A 13,215-nucleotide genomic window follows, 5' to 3' on the forward strand; every position below is an offset into this window, starting at 1 on the left:
AAACGCTACATTTGACACTTTTATTTATTCGAGCTCGTTGGAAAAAATATTTTACGTAAACTCACACAATAATGAATTTACAGTAGGCTAAATAGCCATACCACCAACTTGAAAAAACATTATTCACATAACCCACAGTTTAGCTACTTAATTGAAAACGTTAATGCGTGCCATTGACAGCGTAAACCAAGATGATTTCCTTGTCTTTGCTGGTTTAAGAAGGGCTTAATGTTGCTAATCATTATTATATTAATTGGGCTATACTTCATGCTGCCGTTGAAAGACCTGGGGTCGCTTTTGACTAACGACTCGAAATAGTTATTGAATCGATTCTTTTGAACCGAATCATCGGGACGAAACCGATTGGATCGAATGCTCAGAGATGCTGACGGCTGTTTCTCTGCCCGCCTCCGAACACGCAGTCGGCGATCATGTGCGCCAAATCCCACCAATCTGCAGATCTTCTCTCCATCTTCTCACTCCTATGAGACCGCTCTCGGCTTTGACGTCATCGTGTGCTCCCTCCGGTTGCTACGGCAACCCGTCTCCCGCACCCCCCACCACCCCTTCTCCATCCCTACGCTGGTAGGATCCATTATGGTACAGGCAGCATCCTGCAGCACAATGGTGAGCGCGCAGTGATTCAGCATCGCAAACTCAGACTTTAATCCTTCTCTTTTTGTTTCATCTACATTGTTTTCTTTATATCTGTTTGATTCGTCCTCCCAGTGGTCTTTAAAACCGTCGCCTAACGGGATGTTTTGAACAGGACTTGACTGTCACCGGATCGGGATCGTCGGACGGGCAGCTGGCACGGAATGGTAGGTCGGTCGTTCGGTCGCTGGGAGATGTTGATGCGGGAACCTGAAGGGTGGGGTGATGAATATTGATCGCTATGAAGGTTAATGAAGTCGATGCCTTTGTGGCAAAGGAAAATAAATGAGCAGTCACGACTGTCGGTGCGCACGAGAACGATCTAGACGGCAGGATTTTTGCGTTTTTTTTTTTTTGAGCGTGTGAGCGCACTTCCATCCATGTTTTCCCTGCATCACTCGCAATCCTGCATCATATGTCCTGTTTCCAGTGACGGCAGGCCTTTGTTAGAATATGGACTGATAGAATCTGGAGTCACAACAATTAGGCTACATTTACATGCAAATATATAAAAAAAATTATAATAAAAAAAGCTTGCTGTGAATTGATTCATTGCCACCTATGGTTGAATATAACCATTATTCGATGACAATTAAAGTACCATGAAACACTAAAACTCATTTTAGATGATATCAGATGTATGTGTTGCACATGATGGAAGACAAAACCAGAATTCAGTATTTTTAGATTTCAAAACTTCAAATTGGATTTTTAGGGCAGTTTTTGGTTTCAGGTTTGGAATAAACATCAAGTCAGCTTCACAGGATGTGATGTTTTTTTTCCTCATAAAACTGCATGGAATAACAGTATCAAAAAGTTTATAAAAATGCAAAAGCGCATTCATATATTTTCTTGATGTAAAACACAAATGACTCTGCATTTATTTTTGGATTCAATTACTTAAAAAAATGACCTGGAAGTATTTGTGTAATGTATTGTGAGCTTAAAAATGAATTATAATGTATTTATGCAAATTGCCTCAATTGAACAAAGAGTTCTGTTATCGCCCCTCTTCACTAGGCTTTCAATGCCAACTTTTTTTTGCATTTTTCAAAACTGGTGATCTGACCTGTGCTGAAATGTTTCATGGCACTTTACAATGGCACAATGTGGCTTTTAAACATTAGTGCTCTGTTAAAATGAGCCAATTACTGCAGGGTTTGGCATGGCACAGCACATAATACTGAGGAACATCCATGGACCAATCATTCATAGCCCCCCAAAAAGACCCCATATGGCTAATTAGGCTGTTCCATTGTGTCAGTATATTGCTAAATCACATAACACTTGGTGCTCTGGTTAGATTCTCCTCACGGTTTAGTGTCAGAGGTGTGCTGACATTTTGGTTAGGATTAAGAGAGTGACTTTGGAATGAATTAGGGAAGCCTTGAAAAGCTGGAGTCTTTGACGGTTCAGCAAACAACCCCTCTCTGCAAACTGACCTTGCTCCTAAGCAGTTGTTTCCTTTTTTTAAGGACTTGGGTCATCGATAGACTCTTTAAGCTGAATAATTTCTTGCAAATAGATGCTTGACCCATCCAGTTATGCAGTCCACTGCAACTGACGGGGTTAAACTTATCATCAATATTTATTGACTTCCTAGTATGTTTGTGTGATTATTCAGATTATTATTATTGTTGCATTCATGTTGCATCAGTAATCTTCTCTATATACCTTGTTTTATGTGCCACGTTCATTTGAAAGCAAAATATGGTGTTTTTGTATGGCTAGTTGCAGTTTATAGTAGCATGACATGTTTCTAAACATCATATACTAGCTCTGTGGGTTTGCAAAGTCACATTTTTAGTCCCTGCCATACAGCTAAAGAACAGTCCCACTTAATATTTAATGTTTTGGAGCCAGTAGCTTGTTCTGTCTCTGGTTGATTGTGGTTAGAATTAGTGGACTCTGGTTAAGACATCTCAGTGTTGTCCAGTATGAAAAATTACACCTCATTCCATAACATATTATAATATTCCTGCTATTTTACGACTATTAACCTAACATATATTTTCCATGCATGGATCACATTGCCCAGTGATATTTTATAATCATCCTTAAATTTTGTGTATTTCAGTTGTTTTAAAGGATCAGCACTCTGAATTAATCGTCCATGAAATTTTAAGACTTAATGTAGGCACATGTCCATGCGTGTGACCGATGATGTCATTTGTTGGTGGCCATGTGGGGTGACAGGATGCTCATTATAATTGTTATTATGTGAGAGGAGGGGCGTGGCTTTAGACAGAGCTCCACCTGCTCCTCTTCGGAATGACTAGACATCTATAGCACTTGCTTTCTGTTTACCAGTTGCTATCTTTAATTATATACAGTAAAAGCAGATGTTGTTTAATAATAACTAATAAACCACATGATCTGTAGCAACAGAATTTCAGGTTTTTAGTCTGAACTCCCACAAGCTTCCAGTGTACTGTGCAGAGATTTAGCACCACATTTTTGTTTTTGTGCATCATAAAATAATGTTTACCATCAGCACTGTGGCATTCAAGGAAATTTCAGCCCCAAGGAGAATGTTTCAGAGGCTTCTGGGACTGATTCTGAAATGCCTGGTGAAAAAAAACGCAGGAATTTATTGATAGCTTATCACTTTTATCTTTTACCTTCCTCCTTCACTTTAAAGAGAAAGTTAATGTGGGGGGGTGGTTTTTCAAACAAATTTGAAATTGTGTTGTTTTTAAAACAAGACATCCAAACTATCACCATCATTATTGGCAGATATATCAGTACTATCAGTATCAGAACTCTTATGCATCCCTTCGAAATGCACAACAATCATTTATCTTCATATTATATATGTTACATCCCCTTCATATTTGATTGGTCTTTGATCATGAGAGCTCTTGAATTGACAGATGGTGCAGTTATTGGCTTGCAGTTTGCATACTTTCAGCTGATCATTAGGATTTAGGAGCTCATCTTATATAACTGATCGCTTTAGAGTCGATTGGTTTCTCTAGGCTGTTGTCATAGATTAGTATCGTAGATTATTTTTATTTTATAGTGATTGTTTTCTTGTGATACCTGGCATTTTATATCTGAAAGCTATATCCTATTGCAATGATTGTGATATTGTTTGTGATCTAGTGATTCCAAATAATATTTTATTTCTTTGGCTGAATACAAATAGAGATGTTTTGTAGAATGTCCAAAGTGAGCATTGATTCCAGTGCATCTAACATTCATGGTATACATTTCATCAGTTCATATTATTCCTGGGGATTGAATCTGACTTCCCCTTGCCAACTCTACGTCATATTCACACTCCAAATGGACAAATATCGCTATGAAGTGGTTAATTTGAAGTCTTCTGAAGCCAAATAGTATCTTTGTGTGATGTATAACATTATAATTATGCCATTAGATTGTGATGTGCCAGGTTTGAATGTGTACAAGCAGAATTAATGATTGGAGATGTCATTCTTTGGGTGAACTATTACTTTAAATGAAGTTCATCAGATGAGCACGGCACTAGCCATGCCAAAAGGTCATGGGTTTGCTTCCCAGGGAAAACTGATTAAATGTATAACTTAAATCCAGTGTAAATTGCTTTTGTCGAAAGCATCTGCCAAGCACATAAAATGTAGATTCAGTCTTGACTATGCAGGGTGAAATGAACGTGTTGATTAATGACTCTGATTCATCGTTTTGTCAGAGAAATTAATCTCCAGAAGCATTAGTGTAAATGTTTCTAATTCACATCTGTTACATAAATATATTTTCACTTAATTGCTTTTATTAGGTGTGTGACCATAGCTGTTGGTGTGTGTGTGTCTTCATTTTCCTCCAACAGGAGAGTCATCATCCTCAGTTTTGAGAGAGCTGTGATTAAAGCCATGAATACTGCAGCTGTCAGCAAAGGATTTATCTGATAGTATTACAGTAATGTGGACAGGAATTGTGGGATGTCAAACACATCTGCACTTGCTACTTTTACTATATATACTATATCTCTCAGATTCTACTATTTTTTATCAAATGGAATGATGTGTTATTGTTGTTGTTCAGGTATGGCACCAATCTATATATAATTTTTTTTTTTTTTTTTTTTTTTTTTTTTTTTTACAGAAGATACAAAGATATAGACCTTCATTCAGTTCCTAGGATCTGAATGAACAAGTGTGTTTACTGCCTGGGATAAAAAAAAAAATGAAGCTCTGTTGCCCTAAACCTAACCTCTCCGTATTTTGAAAGGAGTCTAATCGCTGTATCCGTTTAGATGTTTTTGCTGTGCCCTATAGTAGCAGAGCTTTATGCAAGAGACAACTTTAATTGCCTCAGCAAACTAATGAGATGTTACAGTATTATCGCTGCGCTTTGTTTGTGTTCTTCTAAATAGTCATCCAAACAAGTGTTTGGACAAATGTAATTTTCCCCCAGGATAACCCCCTTGTCCAGCTGACTGCTTTTCTTTCACTCTTCTAGTTCATGTGTGTGTTAATTACAGGAAGTCACTGTGTTTGTGTTTCTCAGAGGGTTCTCAGAGTGTTTAGAGAAATATAGCATGTGTTTGCTGCTGTCATCTGAGGGACACTTTGTCTTCCTGAAAATTGGGGAAGGTGAACTTAAGGTCTTTTTCACTTTGTTTGACTTTCTAAATGACTTGCTGGTTTTAGAGGCTGATTTTAAACTCTCAGATCTCAAAGCAATTTACTGTTGCCATTCTGAATATTTCACTGAAGTAACTGCAGGCCATTCACTTGCACTCCGCTCTGAGCTGTACGGTTCGGTTGTGTGTGTTTCTTTAGTGTTTGGTTGAATGCATATGTTGCTGCAGAGTTTACTTGACAGGATTTCAGGTCCCCCACAGCATCATCGACAGAGAGAGAGACAGAGAAAGAGAGAGAGAGAGAGAGAGAGAGAGAGAGAGGAAAGACATGAAATATGGGACCATTGGAATTACTGTGTGGAATTACTGACAAATTGATGTGATGCTTGTAAGCTGACTTAAGTTTTGCCTTCAGTGCACAGCAGAAAAGAACAAAATTAAAGCAAACACACACACACACACACACACACACACACACACACACACACACACACACACACACACACACACACACACACACACACACACACACAAACACACACAAACACACACACACACATGCACAAACACACACAGCAAACTTGATTGTCACACACCTACACATAATCAAGAAATTCAGTAGAAATTTTTTCTGGCTCTGTGAAGTTACAGAAACGTAACTTATTTGCAATGTGTCAAACAGAGGGGTCATTTAAAATAGATCAGGCTTTCCGAAAGCACACATAACTCTGGCTAAAACAGGTCTCTGTCTTTTGCTCTCATTCTGTGCACTTGCTCAGACTAAAAGCAGGACAGGGAAGCTAAAGGTGACCTAAACTTTAGACTGAGAGGATAGATAGATAGATAGATAGATAGATAGATAGATAGATAGATAGATAGATAGATAGATAGATAGATAGATAGATAGATAGATAGATAGATAGATAGATAGATAGATAGATAGATAGATAGATGTGTGTATGGATGGATGGAGAGGTAGGTAGGTATGTAGGTAGGCAGGCCTTCAGAGATGCCGCTCTGTGATTGGCTGAGTCCAGAGAGAGACGATGCTGTTGGCACAGAAAAGAGGATTTGAAATTTGCAGAACAGTAAGTGACATTTGCTTTGGACACTCCAGGCATCTGCCATTGTGAGCTCAGTCATTCGGGCCTGTTTTCTTCTTTTGTTTTTTGGATGAAGATCATACAGCGAGACAAGCGAACTGACAAGATAATAAGAATCATAGTCATATTGCTGGAGAACATTGCTATTGACATCTTGAGTGTTTCAACTGTTGCTAAGAAACCCGTTGAGTCACTGCAGATAGTTTGGGTACATGATGAATGCTGAGAATAGGAGACACATCCTGAATGACTAGCTGTAGGCGGTGTTTGTTATTTACTCCTCCCACTCAATGGAGAAAGGTAGACAGACACCTGTCAGAAAGCTTGATCTGTCACTTGTGCCACTTTGTGAGAGTTGTGAAGTTTCTAACACATTAGGACTTAGTGAGCTCCCTAACTAGAGTACCTTTTAAGGCATCATACATTAGCTAACAAGTGAATAGTATCTTGTGCTGCCTCATGAGATACTAATTTTGTCCAAATTGAAGCATAGCACCCGTTGTAAAGAAAGCAATCCCAGAATGCCCTGTGACATGCTCTGTGAAAAAAATGCATCAATATACTTACCCATCAGTACTAAAAGTATAAAATTGTTAAAACTAATTAAAATGAGCTATTTTACAGACATGCACACAGTATGTATATATATATACACACGTAAAATGTATATAAACAAATAAAAATGACAAAAACTGCATAACAAAATGACTGTTAAAGTGATTCCAAATATTAATAAATTTATATAAATATTCAAATAAAAATATAATTCAATTCAGTAATAAATTATATATTAATATATAAATATTATAAAAATAGCACTCAAATACTAATCTTATCTCTAACATTTTGTGAAGTACTTGTTTTGATTTATATTACTTATGTCACGGTTAGCATGCTGTCTCAAAAGGTAGCTTCCTGAAGGCAGTAGTCAGCAAGGACCTGAAAGGAAGTTGGAGTGTTGTTGGTAATGAAAGAATCAAGCACTTAAACTCAAAAGCTACTTTGTCTCTCCAAATGCATTATAAAGAGAACTGGATCTCCATTTCTTTCAGAGATTTAGTCTTTTATCTTTAAAGGGAGAAACGTATTGTGATGTGCATAAACCATAACATATCATTATTATAGAGTACATAAAAAGCTAATTTGTATTTCTTTTTTGCTGCTGGCTTCCGTGACATTGCCCTGACATGAATGAAAATGACCCACAGGATGAGAGAGGGAGAGCATTTCCTGTTCCTGACCTAGTGAGCAACTAGGTATTCTAGACATTCTTCTCTGTGGCATAAAGATGAATTCGGCTGTCCAGTATCTATAGACACACTCAAATCAATAACATTAAAAGCTTATTTGTCTTTTTGTCCCATTCACTAATTTGATTTATTCATATTTATTTCTCTATCCTAGATAAAGATGCAGTGGGATATTACAGTGATAGTCGGCGTACGGTCCACCCCCACTGTTTATTTTCAACCACGAGACATTAATCTGAAAGGGTTTGTAAATTATTGCAGGTCGGAATGGCTTAAGGATACAAAGCTGATGGATAGATCATTATTTCCTTATCAATCTAAACTGAAGCCAACTGTGTTCCAAAATAGAGATAAATTACATGTTGTTCTTTTAAAGAAATTAGCTTTTTTTAAATCCATTATTATAATCTGCTCACACCAGGCGGTCTAATGATCAACCACACACAATTCCTCACAAATCCTAGTCCTAATCCAGATGGAGCTTGTGGGTTATTTGTGAAAGGATTTCGGGCAGCACAAGGTCATCTAATGGGAGTGTTGGAATGGAAAACTACATTCATTTTTACAGTATAATGAATATTGCAAGTGACACTTGAGGTTGCATGTTGCAAAGCTAAAAATGTGATATTATAATAATTATAAAGAATATGTAGCACACAAAAATATTTGCAAAAATGTTCATTTGTTTTATATATATACTTTTCAGTACTGCACTGAATATGTGTACATGAGATAATGCTTTTATACAACAGCTTTGGAGCTGTACAATGTTAATATTGAGAAACTAAAATTTTAGACAGAATACTGAGTTACTTTGTTTTTGCACCACCTGCTATTAAACATCTTCAAGCAATGCAAAGTAATATTAAATCAATCTTTTGAGTAAATGATTTAATAACTTGCTCATAAACTCAGTGACTTGTTTTGATCCTGTGTTACTTAACAAATCGGTTAAGTAAATGATTCAATGACTCATTTCTAAAAGATTGCTTGTTTCATTCCTGAATGAATCTTGGTTTAAAGAGTGACTCTTCAGTGACTATGATTCATTGACTTGCTTAGTTGACTAAATGAGTAACATGTAATGGTGGTCATTTGTCATCACCAGGTGTAGCTATGTAACAAAAATCCTAACTCTTCTAATGCACAGATTTACAGACTATGTTAATTAATTTAACTTTTAATTCCATCTTGCCTGAATAAATGCATTAGCTGTAAATGATACATGTGATGCTGCCTTAAAAATTGCTCTAAAATGGAAAAAACTAAATTATGTTAGCATAATGTTGCTACCTATCTATTGGAACATCCATCTTTTTAGGAGTGCACTAATGTTGCAAGAAAATTTCAGCTCACTAGGTTTGGACCAGGGGGGTATTCCAGAAAGCAAGGTTAACTTACCATTTGGTAAATCATAACCTCTGGGTTGATTTACCCCAAACCCGCATACCATGAGTATGTCGGTTCCAAAACACCTGAGAAGAGTTAGTTTAATCAACCTCCTACTGGTTACCCAGAGTTAATGCGCGTGCATAAAGGCATTTTCAATGGATCGCCGATTTCACGAGTCAAAATGGAAAATGACAACGAAAAAAAAAGAGCGGCATACTTTACTGAGGCGGAGTTGGAGGTTTTAATGCACGCATACGAAGAATTCAAGCCAATAATAATGAAAAAAAGCAATACGGCTGCATGGGCTAAAGAAAGAGAGTTGGCTTGGCAAAAAATAACGGACAGAGTAAATGCGTGAGTGTATTAAATTGCAAATTTTATATTGCCTCCCCTTTTATTATAGTGCACAATAATTAAACACCCCTTCCGCATCCTTTTGACTGTTAAATCACTACGAAAGCATTTGCTTTTCCTGCCATTCATTTCTTCAGATTAAAATAGTGTATATTGACTAGGAATATATGGTTTCTTATTTAATAAGGTGTAATCCTTCTGGAGCCAGAAGAACTTTAAGCCAAGTCAAAATGAAACACAAAAACATTCTGCAAAAAGGTAATATTTGATTACACAATTACTGAACTATTTATTAAACACGATTTAGTATATTCTTTCTGTCATGTAGCTAATAGAAAGAAGACTGAAGCCCGTCTAACTGGCGGGGGCCCACCACCACCACCACCACCACCTCCCCTAACCCCATCTGAGGAGCTGGCTCTGTCCCTTAATAAAGGGCGACCAGTGGTTGCTGGCATTCCAGGGGGCACTTCATCACACACACCATGCACCACAAGTAACATGGTGACATGTAAGTTTGCCACTGTGATTTGTTCTCATTATGACTTAATAAATTACTCTCTGTCACTTATAAAGGCTTTTTGAACATGCTTAACGTTTTTATGCAGGCTTACATTATTTAACTACATATGATGTATAGGCTACTGTGGTCTTAGTTATATTGCTTTGATATTTTTTCCTGCATTATTGGTTTCTCTTTGATAATATTGAGAATTGTATGGGTTGTATTTTCTTATAGATACTGACAGAGGGATTGTATTATTGGACCCTACAGAAAGAACACAGTCTGTCACAGCTGTAAGTGTTTTGTTGTCAGGTACCTTTAGTTGCTTTTAGATATTTTTTATGTTTATTTTTGCCAGATAATGTATACTTGCATATTTCCACTTAAGGATGAAGATGACGATGAAGAGACCACATCTGCTGTGACAGAAGTGGACAATGCTGGTAGATCCACTGAGGTATGATGCACACCATTATAATGTATGCCCCCTTTTTACATTAGAGTAACAAACTGTCATTGTCCTTTCACAGTACATACCTGGGGATTTGCCCACAGATGAAGGTCCTTCAACCTCAATGCACAATCTAACCAGAGTAAGAATTTGAGTGCAGTTGTCCATATTTTACTTTTATTGTCTGACAGAATCTCATTCATTAAACTTTTTTTGCCTTCCTAGTTGCCAGCAAAGGAGCTGTATAAGGTCCATCTTCAAAAACAAATAAGAAAAAGTGACATGGAGATGGACCTTATACAGCTACAAATTAAAAAAGCAAAACTTGAAATTGAATTACTGGAGCATCGCCTTAAGGTGAGAACTTCTGATTAATCTGTTGCATGTTAAAAGTGTTGTGTATATAAAGCATTGTAATAAAAAAACAACAAATTTTATTTCAAGCTTGTTTTGCTTCATTTTATTTCATTTTTACTTTCATTGTTTTGCAGGAAATCAAGAAATGAACTGCAGAGCAGACCAGTGCAAACATTTTAATAAAAGTAATTTTGACAAATCCTGTCTCTCAATAGTCTTCCATCTCTGTTGTGTGCAAAACCCTGTTGGGGTTCCTCTGGGCCATCTTCCTCAATACAAGGAGGGTGGCTCTCTCCTCTTATAGTGGCAATGTTGTGAAGCACAACACAAGCCACTATGATGTCGCATGCCCTCTCTGGACTAACCCGGAGCCCACGCAGACACTGAAACCTAGACTTCAGGATCCCTATGGTCATCTCCACCTTGGCCCGTGTTCGGCTGTGAGCCAGGTTAAAGCGGGTCTGTGGTCCGGGATCAGGTTCAGGGTAGGGTGTCATTAAATAGGGCAGACAAGGGTATCCTCTGTCCCCCAGCAAGTAACCATTGTACTGTCCTGTAATGATTCAAGTGTACAATACAAATATAGTAAAAAAAAAAAAATTATACAGCAAATCATACCCTCCTGAAATGTCTGGCATAATGATGACTCGCGTAAAATTCTGGCATCATGCACAGATCCTGGCCATTTTGCCTCCACATTAGTAATGATGTGGGTTGCCTCACATATTACCTATAGTTAGTGGGAAAAAGTAATGAGTTTAATGATTTTAACAAGACAAAAAATTAGGAACACAAAATGAAATTGTTACCTGCACATTGATACTATGAATGGATTTCCTATTAACATAGTCTCCCTCATTTACTGAAGGAGCTTTAATAGGAATGTGTGTGCCATCAATGCACCCAATTACATTTGGAAATCCTGAAATAGAAAGTCATATATGGAAGTTTAAAGTGTGTGTGTGTGTGTGTGCAGGATGAATACATGTATAGATATAAATAGTATGACTACATATTTAATATGCGTCATAGATTTTACTACAAAGGACAAACCTGCCACTCTGTGGAATTCCTCTTTAATAACACGCAGAGGTTTATGGCCAGGGAACTGTACAAATGTGTGTAAGAATCGTTTAAGTGCCTGACATACTGTACGAACGGCTCTACACACAGTTGCCTTTCCCACATGCTCTGCATCGCCCACACTGTACAAAAAATGCCCTGACGCGAAAAACCGAAGTGATATGCACAGAATGTTCTCTGTTCTAAGCGCAGACCCGCGGTTTGTGACATTTGCAATATGTGGTCTCAAGAGATGTGTTAAATAAATTAACGAATCTTTTGAAAATCGATAACGCTCTTTCAAATAATCATTAGGAAATGAAAATACATCAATTCGCGGTCTTATAACTCTCTCCCGGCGAAAAAAACCTCGTATAATTTGTGCCTCCACGTCCACAGGATCGTCATCAAAAGGGCACGCCATACTCAGTAACCTTCTGAAACAAACTAACCCTGGAACATAACCTGCTACCGAGCAGGTTATCTTCAGAGAGTAAGTCCCTATGGTTACATACATACCCAGAAAGTTACCTCCATTTTTGGAACCGAAAGTTGAGGTTATCCACTAACTTACCCTTAAACTTACCCGGGTATGTCACATAACCTGCTTTCTGGAATACCCCCCAGGTGTTTTGTTGTTGTTGTTGTTGTTGTTTTTTTAATGCACACTACTGTTCTATTCTGGGGTCAGTTAGATCTTTTTTTTAATGAAATTAATACATTTATTAAGCAGGGATGCATTGCATTAAACCTATAAAAAAACAGTAAAGACATTTATACAGATAATTTATTTTCCAAATAAATGCAATGTTATTTTGAATTTTCCGTTCATCAAAGAATCCTGAAAAAATGTATCATGATTTGCACAAAAATATTAATCACCACAACTGTTTTCAGCATGTATAACACTAAAAAGTGTTTCTTGAGCAGCAAATCAGCATATTAGAATGATTTCTGAAGGATCATGTGACTGGAGTAATGATGCAGAAAATTCAGCTTTGCCACCAAAGTAATGAATTACATTTTAAAATGTATTCAAATAGAAAACTATTATTATAAATTGTAATAATATTTACAGTTACACTTATCTCCTGCTTTGCTCACTACTGACAAAGGCAATACAGTATGAGAGGAAGAAAATGGAGTAGTAGGAATATTCAGAGTAGTGAACAGACTGTGAGTAAGGGGAGATGTTAATTATTCATATCAGTAAGCTATCCAGGACACCGCAGAGTTAACGGGGAACTAGAGTGGGATTAATTTGACATCTCTCGCTCTCTCTTTCTTGCTCACACACACACACACACACTTTCTCACACACGCAAGTACAAAAAGAAAAAACCCAAACTGAGAGCAAGGCAATTTAAAACCAGGGGGACTAAATGAAAAGAGAGAGAGTCACATTCTGGCATCTCACAACACTTTGCGCTGATTTACTGCTGTAGTCAGTTATGTGCCTGGACTCCAGCAATGCATTTGTGCAGCCAACTGCAAAATATTCAAGTGCTCTGTAATTAGTG

The 13,215-nt window shown here is 37.4% G+C and overlaps 1 protein-coding gene across 12 annotated transcripts in view; it reads left to right on the top strand.

The window, feature by feature from the left end:
• Nucleotides 1-564: 564 nt before the first annotated feature.
• mapk10 (mitogen-activated protein kinase 10) overlaps nt 565-13,215 on the top strand; it is a 66,362-nt gene continuing 53,711 nt past the window's right edge. For 9 of the 12 annotated variants that reach the window (XM_059541654.1, XM_059541657.1, XM_059541661.1 and 6 more), the window contains exon 1: nt 583-821. Coding sequence is in view for 9 of the 12 variants with exons in the window: in XM_059541661.1 (XP_059397644.1) it covers nt 819-821 (3 nt within the window). In the remaining 3 variants the exon portion in view is untranslated. Of the gene's footprint in view, nt 822-13,215 lie in introns of all 12 variants that reach the window. The other 3 variants (XM_059541650.1, XM_059541653.1, XM_059541651.1) reach the window with 2 other exon arrangements.

This window comes from Carassius carassius, chromosome 47 (assembly GCF_963082965.1).
Source record: "Carassius carassius chromosome 47, fCarCar2.1, whole genome shotgun sequence".
In the NCBI taxonomy this organism is placed as follows: Eukaryota; Metazoa; Chordata; class Actinopteri; order Cypriniformes; family Cyprinidae; genus Carassius; species Carassius carassius.